Source organism: Salvia miltiorrhiza, chromosome 6 (genome assembly GCF_028751815.1).
Source record: "Salvia miltiorrhiza cultivar Shanhuang (shh) chromosome 6, IMPLAD_Smil_shh, whole genome shotgun sequence".
Classification (NCBI taxonomy): Eukaryota; Viridiplantae; Streptophyta; class Magnoliopsida; order Lamiales; family Lamiaceae; genus Salvia; species Salvia miltiorrhiza.
In genome coordinates this window covers 29,125,300-29,143,350 of record NC_080392.1, presented here as the reverse complement: position 1 = coordinate 29,143,350, position 18,051 = coordinate 29,125,300, and the positions used below count along the sequence as shown (strand labels likewise).

At 35.5% G+C, this 18,051-nt stretch overlaps 1 protein-coding gene across 1 annotated transcript; it reads right to left on the bottom strand.

The window, feature by feature from the left end:
• Positions 1-206: 206 nt before the first annotated feature.
• LOC130989021 (probable galacturonosyltransferase 13) lies at positions 207-7,327 on the bottom strand. Its single transcript, XM_057913017.1, has 6 exons — positions 6,454-7,327; positions 5,464-5,519; positions 5,205-5,360; positions 3,749-4,339; positions 2,802-3,104; positions 207-1,173 (listed from the first exon to the last, which is right to left on the bottom strand). The coding sequence occupies exons 1-6, from the start codon at positions 6,686-6,688 to the stop codon at positions 892-894; spliced, it is 1,623 nt and encodes a 540-aa protein (XP_057769000.1). The 5' UTR covers positions 6,689-7,327; the 3' UTR covers positions 207-891.
• Positions 7,328-18,051: the final 10,724 nt, after the last annotated feature.

The window sequence follows — 18,051 nt, the reverse complement described above, 5'->3', positions numbered from 1 at the left end:
TTAATATTTTGTGTGTTAAGTGTGGTAGGTGAAAAAAATGAAAAAGTGACTAAAGAAAAAACATTTGCCATATATAAAGAAAGTGCTCAAGATTCGCTGGACAACTCGAAATAAATATTGCTAAGCTTCGCAGGACGAGGGAGTATTTTAAAACTCAAATTCACAAATGTAAAAAGCTTGCAAACACGGCTTTGGCCAAAAGAATGTGAAGAACCAATTGTATTACTTTGATAGAAAGAATAATGTGAAGATCTCTAAGTAAAATGTGCAGCATAAATAATACACATGAGATACCACGTAACCTATATAATCCTTAACTGAATTAGGTACCAGTAACAAAACTACACAAGGGAATATCACCATTAAGATATATATAATATCAGGAGGAAAAAAATGGGGGAAATATAACAACAAAAACTCATCAACAAAAGATGAAAAAGAATAATCTGTACGACCAATGGAGCCGGAGCGGAAGCCTTACAGCCGATATTATCTCATACACCGATATGCATAGCAGGGACAGATACCATGTATTCCCTTCCGAGCTCTAAGATATAGGTGAGACCCCATCAAGGAGGTCAAAAATAGTAATGTCCTTGATCCAACCATAATATAGATGAACCCCTACTTTACAGACTGAAAGAGAGTGATTCTCGAGCCTCTTGCTAGTGGTAAAGATCCATTTCTTTTCCTTTGAGGGATACAGGCACAGGCACAGGCACAGGCACGGCAAAATCCAGATTTCATGTAGCACAGTTTTGAGCACATCCTAAGTCTTTTTTTATTCTAATATCAACAATTTTTTCTATATATCTCTCTAGGGGACTATAATTTGTAGTATTTCCAACCTCTGGCCAACCATTTTCATTGGTGCATGCTGCATGCTAATGGCTACTCCAATATGTGGCAGTTCCTAATAAAGTCATTCGAGTAGTTCACATATTTAGTCCAAAATGGACGAAGATGCTCAAAACCTATCTCCAACCATGGTTTTGACTGTCCATTGTAGTGAATCACGGCTGCCTTCTTCACATATTCAATGTTGGTGTTATTCTGATAACCCAAGCCAAGCATGTGCCAAGAGGGATCGATTGGGTGAACATGACCCTTAAATGCAATCAAAGCAGGAGGAAGAGTTCCAAGTTTCCATAATGTCAGGTTTGACTTTAGATTCTGCAAACACAACGTCTAGTAAGAAGGCTGTAAACATAAGAGGTGATGGGGACAAGTAGACGTGTTAACATTGCCCTCATAAGTAATTGGAGAAACGTTAAGGCCATGTGATAGATTATAGCAACAAGGAAATAGACATGATGATCTCTAGTAATTCTAGTGTGTGTGTATATATATATATATATATATATATACATATATATATATATATATATAGAGAGAGAGAGAGAGGATCAAGTGAGAATGGCTAAATGTGGTGAGAAATGAAAATGAACTTGGAACGTGAGATATTCAAATTCTATGGTTGATAATTATTTCAATAATCATGTGAAATGACATACAACTTTCCACTCCATACACTCTTCTCTCAGGGACATCCATAGCCAAAATGCTTGTTCATAAAAATTATTGACTTATTCATCAAAATTATTGACTTGTTCACTAGTGTTCAAACGAATTCTCAATTCTCAATACATCAATGGAATGGTTCCAATTAGAATGCTCATATATTGTGAGAATAAGGATTAATATGAATAAACCAGTATATAGTGTTGAATAAGCTACTATTACTGCATGAATAACCATTCAAATGTTCGAATCCTAGAGGGAGCGAAAATTTCACCAATTAACTTAATTGAATTGTGGTTATTCATGCATTACATGCAGCTTATTCACCTCGTTATTTTCATTTCTCACAAAAATAGTCATTTTCACTATAACCTGAGATTCAAATGAGAATTTTTATTTAAAATGAGAACGGAGAACCATTCTCATCCCTTCGATCGTGAAGATCTACGGTGGATCCATCATCTTAATGGATAAATGCAGCACTTGGATTCAAATCTTGAAGGGAGAGAAAATTTCAATTTTAATTTCACGGCGAATGCAATAACTTTACATGTCCATACAGTGTCATCAATTCTCACTATAAAATGTGATTTTCACTATAACCAACCCCTATATATATATAGGACATGGTTCAAACAAACTAGCCTTAATCTATCAACTAGAAATCAATTTGCACCATTGATCTTTGTGTGATCTATGATTGTCATAGAAATAGAAAGAAGCATTATAGTAATACACAAAAAGCATAACTGTAATAAAACATTATAGTATACATAAAAAAGCATTATCATAATTACAAAACATTATTCTATGTGAAAACTAATCCTCACCATCGATTTAATCGTGATCTACGGACCAAATTGGTCTCTAGTTACAAGAATAAGGATTATTTACACTAGAACCCAAAACATAACTATCTATATATACATGCATAATTGAGGAGGTGCATAGTTTAGGCAAGGGAGGTCGCACTAGTTGGGCTAACCGGAAGAAACACTCTTAACAGTTCTAGTTCAAGAAAGAAAATTTGTATAACCAGAAAATATTCTTGAGTGCGAACATGAAAGAAAATATTTTCGAGTGCTAACATGAAACCAGAACACAGAAAAAGAGTTGGGCTTAATTCACACTTAAAAGAAGGTGTGAGCTTTGTTTTTTGTCTTTTTCTTCTTTTTAAATTAAACAATAAATTCCCTTTATCAATGAAAACAAATACACAATAAAAGCTACAAAGAAAGATAATAAAAAAGAGACTTAGTTTGCATGAAAGATTAATATACCTCTTTAATCCAGGAGTGATAAGTATCCCTAATATTTGTCTTTCTCCAGGCATGCAAATCAAAGATATTCATCCCGTAGGCCCATGCACATTCATCTGGATTCAAATTCTTTGCAATAAGTGGATGAGAGAAGTTGAAATAATTCCTGAAATGCTTAGACATAACCCACTCATCTTCGCCTTTACAAGTTTCAACAGCTCCATTAACTTTTCCATTGAGATCAATTTCCCATAAAGGAGCCAAATCGCGTTGTATTACAACATCATCGTCCAAGAAAACCACCTTATCGATGTTAGGGAATAGCTGAAGAACATAACCACAATATTATTCTTTGCTTAACAAAGGAAAAAGACAGGTAATAGTTGAGACCATGTGACAAAATACAGTAATGGAACAAATTCTTAATCCCAAATGTAATCTAACAATATAACTAGTTTTCAAAACGGAACCACACATAACTTGCAAGGAAAAATTGATCTCATTAAGACAAAGAAAGAGCATACTCCACCTGATTTGGCAAGGCCTTATCCATATATTAGCTCAAATGAACTATTCACCCAAAGTAGCAAGAAGATACTCTTAATCAAGAACATGCAAGTTCAAGTTAAATAAAAGAAAATAATAGTAATATAACAAGCAAATTAACCAATTAAAGTATTTAAAGAATAAATGACAAAGAAAATCCTAGAAGTTCAAGCTCCATTTAAGGGGCTGATTATTGGGAATGTTATATATATATGTCCTATCTGATGGGGCCATAAATTAACTAACCACCCATGAAAACTTTCTTTTCTTTACACCTTCTCAGGCAGATTACATTACATTAGCTAGAAAAGAAACAGTTTGCAATTCGTTCGATTGCATATGTAGACCATTCGAAGGCAGTTCACAATAAATCCAGTTAATACAGATATCTGACACCAAAACGAAGTATAAGTATCAATTACCTCTGGAAGATATATCCTGAGATGGTTCAGCAATGAGATATACTTTGGACTTCTAGCCTGTAATTTTGAGGCAAATGTGCGAGGGGTTGTATCACTAAGATTGGCCATAGCAAAGTGATATCCATGGTAGTAATTTCGTATTCCATTGTGATTCTCCACAGCTTCAAGAACTGGGATATTCTCTCTTGTTAACCAATCAAATTGATGTATACCTTTAACTTCAATCACAGCAGGATACAGAGGATTTAGGGCGAACCATGAATGCATGCCTGCATAAGTTTTTTTGTCCGTTATGACATGGAAAACAATCTTTTCAGGGTTCAGAGATGACTGGACAGCAGAAGTCACAACAACTGAAGCAGCAAGAATGTTATCTGTTGATAACACAAAGTGATGGTAGGAGTTGTCAGAAAGCAAAGGAAGTAACTCTGGAGTAGGTAATTGTCTGCGTGCATAAGCATTGGAAGCATACTCATCAGTCAGCCTCAGTGAGAGACAGTGAATGGACTTAGGGATTGCACTGGCAGCAAAATGCTTATTCATTAGTTCAGCAAACTTGGAGACCCTGATCTCTCTTTCAGAGCTCTCAATCTGTTCAGCCAAAAAAAATTCACATGAATAACTTCTGAAACAATCTAGAATTAAAAATATGCCTATTCCACCAAATTATACTCCCTCCGTCCACCGAAAATATGCGTATTTTCCCATTTCAGTCCGTCCACCAAAAATATGCCTAATCCATTTTTGGCAATATACCCCACAAACACTTTTTACTATTACACTCACAAAAAATGTGGGACCCATATTCCACTCAACAAACACTTAACACAATTCTTAAAACCCATGCCGAAGCCAATTAGGCCTATTTTTGGTGGACAGAGGGAGTATATATATATATATATATATATATATAGAAGATCAAATAAGAATGGACAAATGTGGTGACAAATAAGAGTAAATCTGTAATGTTAGATTTTCAAATCCTATGGCTGATAGTGAATATGTGAATATTACTGTTGGTTAATTCATCCACAATTACCTAATGTAGTAGAATACTTGAGATAAATGTAAGTATGTAATGTGGTGTTCAATGACAATTGACAAATGTCATATAAGGAAAGATTTTCTCCAACCCATGTTATAATGATCCTACACTAAAATTAAACGGACACATCAACTAGTTAGGTCATTAAATATATATATTTTCTAATTAAATATCAGAATTCAGGATGGAAAACCGTAGTCAAATACATGAATCCTATCACATGATGGATAAAGTTTTGAATTAATAGATGGGCTATCAGAGATGAAAGAAAATGAGAAGCATCTCTTTCACAAATCAAACGCATAAAATTAGCTAAAATATTTCAGAACACAAGGCTGGTGAAAATTTTACAGCAATGAAGAAAGGTGACTTTTGAAAAGAGACAGAGTACAGTCATCAGGGAAGGCTTACCATTCCTTTTATAATTAAAGCAAACTCCTTTGCACTGTATTTGTTGTTTTTCATTTCAGAAACCAGTTGACTGAAAGAATCTGGGATCTTTAGATTATCGGGGATTTTGTCAGAGTTGACTTGATTCAGTATTTTAACAAAGTCCTTGACGAGCCTCTGTCATATAGAAACAACAATATATGTTTTAACTTTCAAAATAAGATTACCAATATATCTAATTAACTCCGTAGATGTACAGTGTAAAACAACAGAAGTTTACCCCAGAGTCATCAGCTCTACCAAGAAGCTTTGGTCCCAACCGTCTCCCTAAGCAATCTGAATTGATAGAAAGTGAAATTTAAAACCCAAACAAATAAAATAAAGGGAATAATAACTATTCACTATACAAGGAACACTATAATTTGGCATTTAGATGAAGGAATGGGCAAGACGTACAAAAAACACATAATAGAGCAACAACCAGGTCTACCGACAGAATGACACTCAGAAATTAGCTTACAAACCAAGTTAAGCATTCGCTCATCAAAGTTTCACACACATAAACTGATATACCGATTGGCAACATAGCTCAACAGAGTACCTAAAATAGCAACATGGCAATGCCTCACCACTTATATAAAGTGATATCTGAGGATATGAAACTATTTATCACTACAAATTGTTAAAAAATACATCTTTTCACAATGAATATGCATAAGACAATGTTATTCTTAAAAAATGAGGAGAAATAAATCACCCCAAATACTTATGATCGAAATTATGCATGAAGCTGCAGTTGACAATATGAAAAATAAAACAATAGTTGAAGCGCCTATTAACCCCCCCCCCCCCCCTCAAGAGCTTTGATCTAGGTTACACATTTCAAAATATTCTTTTGATAGAAGAAACTGAAACTAATGCCTAAAACTGAACTGGACAAAGCAATTTGATGACTCAAGATGAGAAGTTCAGCAAAAGCACAATATCTCCAGTCCAGATCATCATTTATTCACCATAAAGTTCCATTCACATGAATGAAGTTTCCGTATGACAATCTTAGCTCACCATTATCAACCCAAGCATAAAAAACCTAGCATGGACCACACATATCAAATCAGATCCTAAAGCAACCGAACACCATCAGAAAGCAAAACCTTAAATCATTAACAATCCCAATCTACAATAAACTAATTCCAAAAGATCCAAGTAACATCCTGACAAAACCAACAATGACACACTACCATCGGAGAAAGGAACACGAGGGAAGTACCGAATGAGGAACACTTGTTGACACCTTCAAGTGTGACGAGAGCCGTGAGAATGAACACAAACGGCAACAAAAATGCAAGTATAAGAATGGTGTGGAAGAGAGTGCGGTACGAGCAGTGGCGAGCTGCGACCTTGATCTTCATCAAATCTCCTCCTCCTCCGTTGACATTTCCTCCGCTGCTGCTGCTCGAAGATATCGTTATACTTCTCATGCTAGGTGAGAAGTGCAGCTGCATCTTCCTCCTCCGCCACCGCCTCAGACAAATCAACAAACCACTACAGCCTCCGCCTCTGCCGCCAATACTATCAACGCAAATACTCTCAGAACAAAACTCCCCAAAAAACTCCTGCAAAATGGCAATGAAGTTTTAACCATCACACAACTCAACAATCCCGATCTTCCCTCCTCGCGGTGTCCCCCACCGCATTTAAATTCCGATTCCATGATGTCCCTGACCAATCTACTAACCTTAGGGTTTCCAACTGCTCATCCATTCCTACACCTATATACATGCATAATAAAATTTATCGGAGCCAAGGAACAAATCCGTAATACTATTAAATAAACAAATCGGTTATATCAATCACAGCAAGGCAAGTCCAATTGATCGCACTCTCAAACTTTTTGCCGCTTGAAGACGGTGATGATTGAATTTTGTGTGTACAGATCGGTGCGGAGGAGGAAGGGAATGTAGAGAGAGAAGTGATCGGTGGGTGTTTAATTTGGCTTGGCTGATCGCATACGATGTATGTATACTAATATTCCATTTTTCTTCTTACAATACATACAAATATGGAAATTGTTAAATAATAGGCAATGATTAAATATTTCAGTATGTGAGTAAGATGGTTGTGTATAACCATCTTCAGTTATCGTTGAGACATTTGCTTCGACTTTAATTTCTTTTGTGGTTAATTATGTTTTGCCGGCCGAATTATAAATGTTTTACATTCTGGTATTTTTTTGCCTCGCATACTTTACAATCTTAACAAACTATGAAATATTTATTTACTACTTCATCCGTGGATAAAAATAATAATTTCTTTTTATTATTTTGGGATCGTTAATAAAAATTAATTCTTTTTATTTTTGGACATTTATCTCTTTATCCACTCATTATTATTAATATTATCATTTAAGTGATATTATTTCTCCACCCACAATGCATTCAACTATTTTTGTTAAAACTCCTGATGTTTCCTTTTAAGACTATTCTTTGTGAATGAAGTGAGTATTTATTATGCATGTTTATTTGGATATCGATTATACCTTAATCGAACAAAAACTCGTTGATTATTGATAATCGATACTCAACATTTGGCTCGGCAATGTGGTTATTGAATTTTTTTTATTGGGTATATTTGATGATTGATTGGGTATAATCGATTAAATTAATTATACTATACTAAATTAACTTTAAAATTATAAAATATAATTTATTATTTAACGGTTAAATCATTTAATTTAATTTAATTATATATTATGTGAAATTTATTAACTTATAAATTAATAATTAAATTAACTTAAAATTAATCACATATGGAACAATTAACTCTGAAAGAGTTTAGTGCTCTGAATTACCAAAAGTAACATTGTGTAGTTCATAAGAGTAATGTTAGCAGGAATGTTGACAACTAGGGATGGCAGTGGATCCTGGACCCGGTCCACGATTTTACGGATCTGGATCTCAATTTTTTGGATCCGCGGATCTGGATCTCATTTTCTAAAACGGATCTGGATCTGGATCTTGAAATTCGAGATCCGGATCCGACCCGATCCGACCCGTGGATCCGATTTTATTTAAAATATATTATTTATTTTTTATATTTATTTTATTAACAGTATTAGGTATATTAAAAATTAAAAATAATAGAAAAAATAGAATAACTTTGAAAATTCACCAAAAAAGAATGGTCTCTGCAAAGAAAGGACGATCCTGAGATCTCTGCATTTAATGCGGCTGTACTTCTGGAGTGCGTGGCTTCCTTTGAACGTTGGAGTTTCAGTCCGGGGAATAATGTTTAACTGATACTCCCTCCGTCCCGCTATTTATGGCTCGTTACTTTTCGGCACGGAGATTAAGGAGAAGGAAATTAAGTGAAAAGGGGTGTGGTTCACATGTGTTTAGTAATGGTTAATAATTCAAAGCGAAAAGAAGAAGGAAATGACGGCTGGTGGAGGGGCGTCGTGAACCAGGCGCAGAGCCGACGGGGACAGATGCGTCGTGTACCAAGCGGCGCTAGGGTTTATGAGGTGGTGGAGGCGGTGGCGATGGGAAGACTCAGGCATAGAGAGAAGATTGATTTTATGTTTTTTGGTGAAATGTGTGTATTTGCCTAATTAGTAATTAGAGTGTTCATTAGGGAGATAATTAGTGATTTAATTAAGCTTAATTGTTCCCTTATTATTTCCTAAAATAGAAACGAGTCATTTATGTTGGGACAGCCCAAAATGGAATACGAGCCATTAATAGCGGGACGGAGGGAGTACTTTACTTTAGTATCAGTCCGATGATTCCACGTGGCTCGCATTAAGTAATCAGTCAAAACTGATTCTTCGATTGATGCTTCAGTCGGCAACTTCAGTCTTCAGTCCTTCGTTCTTCAGTCTTCAGTCTTCAGAACCGCAACTAAACTAGAAAAAGAACTCTAACACTTGAGTTCAAGCAGTTCTAGTCTATTACAAAAGAAACCTATTGATTTTGGTATCATCAAAACAAGGATTAGGATATTTCACTAAGTTCCCAACATCATTATCAACCCATAATGATAATCTACACTACCCCTCAACCATTCCTTAGCCCTGTACAAATTGTTCCTTGGTATATTATATTGGAATCTTTCATAATATCCTGCCTAAGATCAGTAACTGAAAAGTTAGGTCTAGTCCTAAATGCATTCAAGTATTTCTTGGCTATCCACTTTCTTGTGAGGAGCTTATTACTCATATGCCTAGGGCATGAGTGATCACCATGCATGTGTCTTTAGAATGAAAGACTCATCCTTTTTTACTACACTGCCATATACCTTCCACACACATGGTGGAGTACATTTTGCAAAGCACTGAGTTTTACTCACTTTCCTAAAATTGATAAACTTACCATATTCTATATTCCAAGTAGCCAATGCCTCCCTACACTGCAGTCCATCTTGGAACCTCATTCCAAGAACAATTTCAAAACTCTTGTGATCACAACTAGGGTCATACACAATCCTATTGTTGTTAATCCCAAGATCAGATTCTTCACTGTTCATATCATTGTCACTTTGCTCATACTCACTTTCAGTTTCATCAACAATGTCTGGTTCATTTAACTGCTTCATTAACCTATTTAATTCCTCATTTTCAATTTCCTTTCTCATTCTTCTAGCATTTAAGTATTCAGGGTCATCAGTTTCTAAGTCTGATTCACTAAGCCCATCATCATCATCACTGGCATCTTCCTCTCTCTCCTCTTCTACAATACCTCTAGCATCTGCCCTCCCACCCTCAGCTTCTACCCTTATTCCAGTATCTACCATTTCTTCAGTGATAAACTTCTCTTCTACTTGATCTAATATCTCATCTAAGTCAGAGCTTTCTGCCTCAGTAACCACTCCTTCCCCAGCTTGAGTTTCTACTTGTGTTAGGTCCCTATCCCCACCCTGAGTTTCAACTTGTGTTAATTCAGGTTCTATCATAACAGTATCAATTATACTACCCTCAACAAACTAATTTTCTTGTGCATTTTGCATTCTCTCCCCTTCTACAGTCTCTGGTTCATTTACTTGCTCATTATTTTCTCCTGGATTAGTAAACACTGCATTGTGTGTTACATCTATGTTTTCTGTGTTCTTTTGCAATCTACCAGACCCATCATCTACTCCCCCATCAACATAGACACTAATCACAGAAAGCCCTTCTTTCAAAAGATTCAACATTTGCCTAACTTGTTCATCCCTTCAATCAAAACAAACATGTTCGTCCTGCGATATCGAAAGAACAATTTAGACCATGGCTTATACCCTACATACTTCACAGCACGTCGAAGCTTAGCATAATCAAACGAATTAGACACCAAATCAAAAATACCCAAGTAAAACCCTTCATATAAATTGGAAACCCCCCATACTTATCAAAATAACCTCCATGGTGAACGAAAAGAGCAAATATGTCACTGCAAACAAAAAATGCCATACGAGATACATCAATTTCTAAACTTATCGCAAATACGGTTCTACAACTACGAAAAGGTGAATACTTATGGGTTCACGACTTCGTCGTCAGCCATGGAGACTGTGGACGTGCCCTTCTTACGGATTCTCACCCGAAATCACTGGTATTCGCCCTCAATCGCCCACGCCCGTTGAACTTCGAAGAACCCTAACCTACTGAATTGGAAATATAATTTGGGAATTCAAATCTGGAAGGTTAAAAGATGAAGAAACGACGTCGTTTCTTCTTAATGAAAACAACGTCATTTTTATTTTAATTTACGGCGTCCTACTGTACAATTTCCGATGCCACAGTGCAATTTTCCGATGCCACATCATTTTAAATTTAGGGGAAACCAGCGACCATACAAAAACGAGACACAAATGTAAGGTTATGTATTTAGGGGTAGATTTTTCAAAATAGGAGCAGAAATCAATTCCGTGTAAACATTATCTCTCCGTTGAGTCAGTGTTAGACTCTCTGTGTCCTGAGTCGTCATCTCTCCAGTGGGTAGCTCATTGACCTTCGTTCTCCACAATCATGTTGTGGAGAATAATACAAGCCATCATGATGTCTTTGAGATGATCAATGTATCAAATTCGGGTCGGACTTCAAATGATTCCCCATCGAGCTTGAAGCACTCTAAAGGCACGTTTGACATCCTTTCGTGTCGATTCTTGCATCTTCTTGAACCTCGCCTCTTTTAGATTGGTCACCACCGATGGGCTCTTGACGAACGTTAGCCACTCACGATAGATGCCATCGCACAAGTAGTAGTCCATACCTGGTAGTAGGATCGGTTGACTTCAAAGATCATCGGCGATGACGTTCCTCCCACGACGTCGGTGAACATAGGTGACTGGTTCATAACGTTGATATCGTTGTTAGAGGCAGTGACACCGAAGAAGGCATGCCAAATCCATAAATCGTGGGATGCAACGGCCTCCAAGATCAAGGTGGGCTCTCCTTGATCAACGCGTGTAAATGCGTCATGCCACGCCTTTAGGCAATTCTTCCACGCCCAATGCATACAATCAAGACTCTTGAGCATCCCGAGAAATCCATGTCGCGCCTCGTGCATCTGAAGAAGTTGTTGGACATCCGCCGTCGTAGGACGTCAAAGATACTCGGCACCGTATGCCCGGAAGATAGCTTTGCAGAATTTATTCAGGCATAAACGCCCTGTCGTGTCAGGCTGTCAGCGATTTTCAGATACTCGTCAAAAGTATCCGCACTAACACCGGTGGCTAATTGTCGAATAGCCACTGATAACACTCATTTTTCCATGGTTTTTAGTGTTCGTATAATGTCATTTTTACAAGGAATTGAGTGTTGGATGATTGTTTTGTGCTTAAATTGTTTTATCTTGTGAAACATGATTCTTACTCGAACTTTGAAGGATTTTATAGGTTTATTGAGTTCGAATTTGGAAAACTGTTCTGAAATAGAAGTTGTAGATCATCTCGATAAGCGTTCGTGAGTGCAAACAGATCATAAATCGGAGTTCGAACGAGAAAGTTATGGCCGAAACAAAAATGTCGCGCGCGGCAGTCAAAACTCGGCGGTCAACGACTTTGACCGCCGAAAATGAGCATTTTGAAGAAGAAATTCGGCGACCTAAACAGCGACCGCCGAGTTGGTCGCCGAAATCGCTGTTTCAGTTTTGCACTGCGAGTTCTAAATTCGGCAGGCGCCGAATTTGGTCCTTTTTCAGCACAAAAACGGCGGTCAACTCGGCGACCGCCGAATTGGGCGGGTTTGCGAGTTTTTCCGATTTTTAGAGTTTTTCTGGGTTCCAAACACTGTATTTTACCCTGACACTATAAATAGGTATTCTTTTGACCTATCTAGGGTTCCCAGCTTTTATTTTTCTCAGTTTCATAGCTTTAGATTATTATTGTTTTCCAGTTTTCAAGGCTTGGATCAAGATTGAAGATTCAAGCTGCTACAATCGTTCTATTCAGTTTTTATATAATTCCGTTTTTCCAATTGCTTTCTTATTTATTTTGTTTATGTTTTCTTTTGCGATGTCTGGCTAGTTCTTTTATCTGAACCTAGGGTTTGTACATAGCTGATTAATTATATGTGTATGTTTTATTGATATCAATTTGCCCTCCAACTTGTGATTCATGATTCCTGGTGCTTAATTTCTTGTGAATTATTTGGCCAATAATTTACATGTCTAGCTGTTCAGTTTGAGTCTTGAATGCGATAATTGTTCAGCCGATTCAGGAATGCATGTTATAGAAGTAGCCTTGGCACTTGAATGGAATAGGTGAAACTATAGGGAGCTATTCTTTGTGTACGCTTGGGAGTTAATTTATTCCTTGGAATCTTGAATGTGAAGGGGGGTAAATTAATCTACTTTCATACGTGTTCGTTAGAGAAGCTTGTGAATAGTTCTGTGATCTCTCATCAGGGTTGGATTAAATTGGTAATTGAATCAATATATTAAATGCATGTAGTTAATTGGTAAAAGTACATCCCTAGGGTCAGAGTTTTCTTTCTATTTGATTTAGTTATCATTGTTTATCTGCTCTTTAAATTTTATTTTATTAATTTAGTTTTTGATTCACCTTCTTATTTGTTTTACCTGTTTACTGTGAGTGTCTGTTTAGGAAATAGATAGAGTAATTTCGTTTTACAGTCTCTGTGGATACGATACTCGATTGCTACGTTTGTGCTACAATTACACCGTTTTAGTTGCGGTTTAGTTGCTAAGTAAATTAGTGATCAGCCACCGTGTATTTCTGCAATGGCGTGAGAGAGTCGCGGCCACACGCATTGACCCCCATCCGAAGTAGCAATCAACACCTTGCACAACATCAACGACGAATGAGAATAGCTCCTTCTGCATCCAAAAATGCCGTCGAAAAAATGTTGGCCCGTACATCGGATTGTCGTTGAAGTAATCTTGCATAAGACGTAGATGAGCAGCCTCACGATCACGATAAACGAACCCCCTATTGGTAATAACACGTCGTTCGGGGTGTGGTTCGAAGAAAAATTGAGCAACTACTTTTTGTGAATTGACGATTATATCCATGATTTCTTGCGCCTCCCCCTCGGACGAAGACGAAGTATCATCGAACCATTCAGCCATTTTTTGGTGGAGGAGAAATAAATGAAAAAATAGAGAAAAAGAGTGAAAGAGGTTAATGAAATGGGATAAATGGGAGGGTTGATCCGTTTATATAGGAAGGAAAAAAAACGATCATAAGAACCGTTGGAAAAAAAGAGAAAAAAAAAATTGGCTGAAAAGAACTATTGGATTCAAACAATTTCACTTTTTTTTTTTTTCCAGTTAAGCACTTGCATTGCACGCGCCATCTATAAAGGCCATTGAGTCTTACTCGAATTTTCGAGTAAGCTTCGAGTCTCCGCCTGACCACATCGGCTTATTCGATCTCTCCCTTACTCGAGTAAGGAGGATTGAGTATAAGGATGTGGATGCTCTAAGAATTACTACCATCTATTATATAATAGGATTAAGCCTTAACCTATGTGGCATATCTAAAATCTCACCATTTCAAAATTTACCATATATAATCTTCATCATTTATTAATTAATTAATTATTACATTCTATATAAAGATTCATTAATCATAATAAATATAATTAATATATATATATAATATTAACATTACATATAATCTAACTTAATAAATCTTATTATTTATTTTTTCTAGATAAAAATTAGATTTACATGTCTGATAAGAAAAAACTTATAATCTATATACGATAAATTATTTTAATTGAATGTTAGTGATTAGATGTATATTTGTTATTAATTTTATATTTCTCAATAGTGTACATATTATATGTATATGTTGCAATATATTATATTGTGTGTATATATATATATATATATATATATATTTTATATTCCTAATTTTCAATAAAATTAATTTTGAATTAAGTTTGAATTGAGACATGCACGTATATGTAAATTATAAACGGGTCCGGTCATTGATTTACATGTTTGCATAATAAGGCACAAATTCTATAAAATGATTACTTTAAAACAAAATCTTATTATATGTCTATCAAAATAATTAAAATTTATTTTTATTTTTTATAAAATAAATCTATACATTTTATTTATATAGGGAAGAAAAATATATTTTTCATTTCTGCAAACTTTATTTGCTTCTGTTCGTCCATTACTACAACAACAACAACAATAATAATAATAATAATAATAATAATAATAATAATAATAATAATAATAATAATAATAATAATAATAATAATAATAATAATAATAATAATAATAATAATAATAATAATAATAATAATAATATCTATTCTATAATACGATTAGACCTTAGCCTACGTGGCAGGTCTCAAATTCTTTCTTTTCAATCTCAATCTGCAACGTGGCATTTGAGAATCCAATTTATATATTCTCATTCTCACTTTTAAAACAAAAGTCAGGCCTCCCTCTTCCTCACGCCTCCATTTTCCTCACCCTATTGCCGCCGTCCCTGAATCAGGTCGGCGTCGTCTCCCCCTTCACTGTCTCTCTCTTCTCTCAATCATTTTCTCTCTAAAGTCGATTGCACACTCAAATTGAGCCCTAATTCACCCCTTAAACTGTCCGCCTCTCTCTCCCTCTAAATTCAGGCGTCGCCGCCGTCCTAAGGGCGGCGTTGCTCCGCCTCATCTCTGACTACCTCTTCCATTCCTTAATTAGTTCGATTCTGTTTCCACTTCTTAAACCCATGAGAATTCTCCATTCGAAGCAATTAATACAAGAGCCCTAAGATTTCTTTTTCCTATAACCCGTTGTCGTTCATTCTTCTAAACTCCGGCGAAATAGTCGCCGCTGAGCTTGCGGTTCGTCCGCTGCCGAGTCACCGCTGAGTTGAGCTGCCAGAGCAGAGCTACCAGAGCAGAGATGCCAGAGCCAGAGCTAGCCAGAGCATAGATGCCAGAGCCATAGCTAACCAGAGCAGAGATGCCAGAGCAAAGCTTTCAGAGCAGAGCTGCCAGAGCAAAGCTGCCAGAGCCAGAGCTAACCAGAGCAGAGCTTCCAGAGGGCCAGAGCCAAGTTGCCAGAGCAGAGCTGCCAGAGCTAAGTCATTAAAGTCAGAGCCAGAGCCAAGTCGCCAGATCCAGAGTCAGAGCTAAGTCGTTAGAGTCAGAGCCAGAGCCAAATCGCCAGATCCAGAGTCAGAGCTAAGCTATTGAAGCCAGAGAGCGGAGCCACACGCCAGAGACAATTCGCTAGAAGGCAGAGCTATTTAGCAGAGCGGAGCCAAAGAGTAAAAATCTGCCCCAAGGAAGGAAATCCAGAGCTACTAGACAGAGCGGGATGATGAGGACATAATCCAGCTCTGTAATTAGGGGACAACGACCTGACAAGTTATAATCTAATAATAGCCTTAATTAGTTTAATGGCGAGCATGCGGAATAGATGACCAAACGAATTTACTACTTTACCCCGACTGTAATGCCTATAAATACCTACGATGATGAAATAAAGCACACGTTCTCTCTTTTACTGCTTTAAGATCTCTTCTCTTTCCTTTCTCTCTAGAGTTTGAACTAATAAAATTACATATATAAATAAAATATCTAAATTGTTAGAGTTATGTTTGTTAGATAGTTGACAATTGGAGTCATGGTTGAATATAATTTCATATTTGATGATGCTCTCTCAAACTCTAGATGAGATGATGCTCAAAACTCCAGACGAGATGATGCTCTTTCAAGTTTTAGACGAGATGATTCTCTTTCAAGTTTCAGACAAGATAATGCTCAGAAGTTAAAGATAATCTGTTAAGTTTGCGACGAGATGATGCCCACAACTTGGTTGGTCTTAAAACTCCAAATGATACGATGTTTGATAAATCAGTTATGGTCTTTTAAATATCAGGCGAGATTATTTTCATAATTAGTTATGCTTTTAGAAGTTCGAAATTATATGATACTCACAATTCAATTATGATTTTTCAAACTCCTTATAAAATTATGGTCAAAAGGCAAAAAAAAAATAAATAAAAAAAATTGAACAAAATTAATAAATCTTGTAACAACAAATGCAACAAATCAATCCGCCATCATACCTATGTCAAATTTATATGTATTTCTACTCTTTTTTTTTTCTTACGCGTTAACTTTTTATAAAATTTCATATGAAAACTAATGGGTATTTTTATGATCTCAACAAAATTAATAATTTAATTGCTAAAAGTTGTTGAGATTAATATAATTTAAAATGTATTACTAATTTAATTTAATTTAATTAATTATATAAATAATTTACATAAAAAAATTATTTTATATAATTATCATAAGAATAACATAAAATATATAAATTACAAAAAATATGTACCCGTCGAATTTCGACGGGTAATACACTAGTTTTTCAGAATAAATCATAAAAGTATACCAACTACATATGATGATGAAATGAACATAAGAATTACCATTTCAATCTCAATTCTCTCGCGGCATTTCAGTCATCCCGTTCGTTCCACCATCTTCACTTACTTTAATAGCTTTCCATAAACAATAATATTCTCTCATTTCTCATCTCTACATCTTTCTCTTTGAAAATACTGCCAATCTTATTTACACGATACTGCTCCAAATCTCATACCAATAAAATGGGTTAATTGCATATAAATTATTGGACTTTCAATAAATTCTCATTTTGCACACAAACTTTAAAATCTTTATTAAAATTACTCAACTATTAATGTTTTCTCATTTTTCATATTCGTCCAATTTTCATCGAGTCGACATGGCATAAATAATATTCGCTTGACATGAATATGCTTGCGTGACATAAATATGACTGTGTGAAAAAATAGAACTTGCGTCGTATTGTATAATTGGATGAAAATAACGTTGTTTCATGCCCAAAATTTAGTTAGAGTAATTTTAATAAAAAATTTAAAGTTCATGTGCAAAATGAGAATTTATTGAAAGTGGAGTAATTTATATGCAGTTAATCCCAATAAAATAGTTGAAAATATTTAATATCTACTATTCTATAAAGGGGTAATCGTGCATAAATATATAAATTTTCGCTCAATTCTAATTTCACACATGAATTAAAAATTCTAACTCCAAATATCCGAACTTTCAATTATTCTAACACGATTCTCAATTTTTGACGAATTAATTAATGTCATCATGACAAGCTGAAATAACAAATTAATGTCACAATAGTTAACCGAAGTGCCATGAACATCTAACTACATCGTTTAGTACATTAATCACTTAAACCATATAGATATTTTAAGCATCTACCTTGACATTAATTTGGAGGTAATTGTCAGTCGTTTAAAAAAATAAAAATAAAAAATGAAAACTTATGCATAGAAAACCAAAATTAAGTAAAAGTTTATATATTTATATGCAAGTGCATGGAAGCACTATATGGATAGAGAA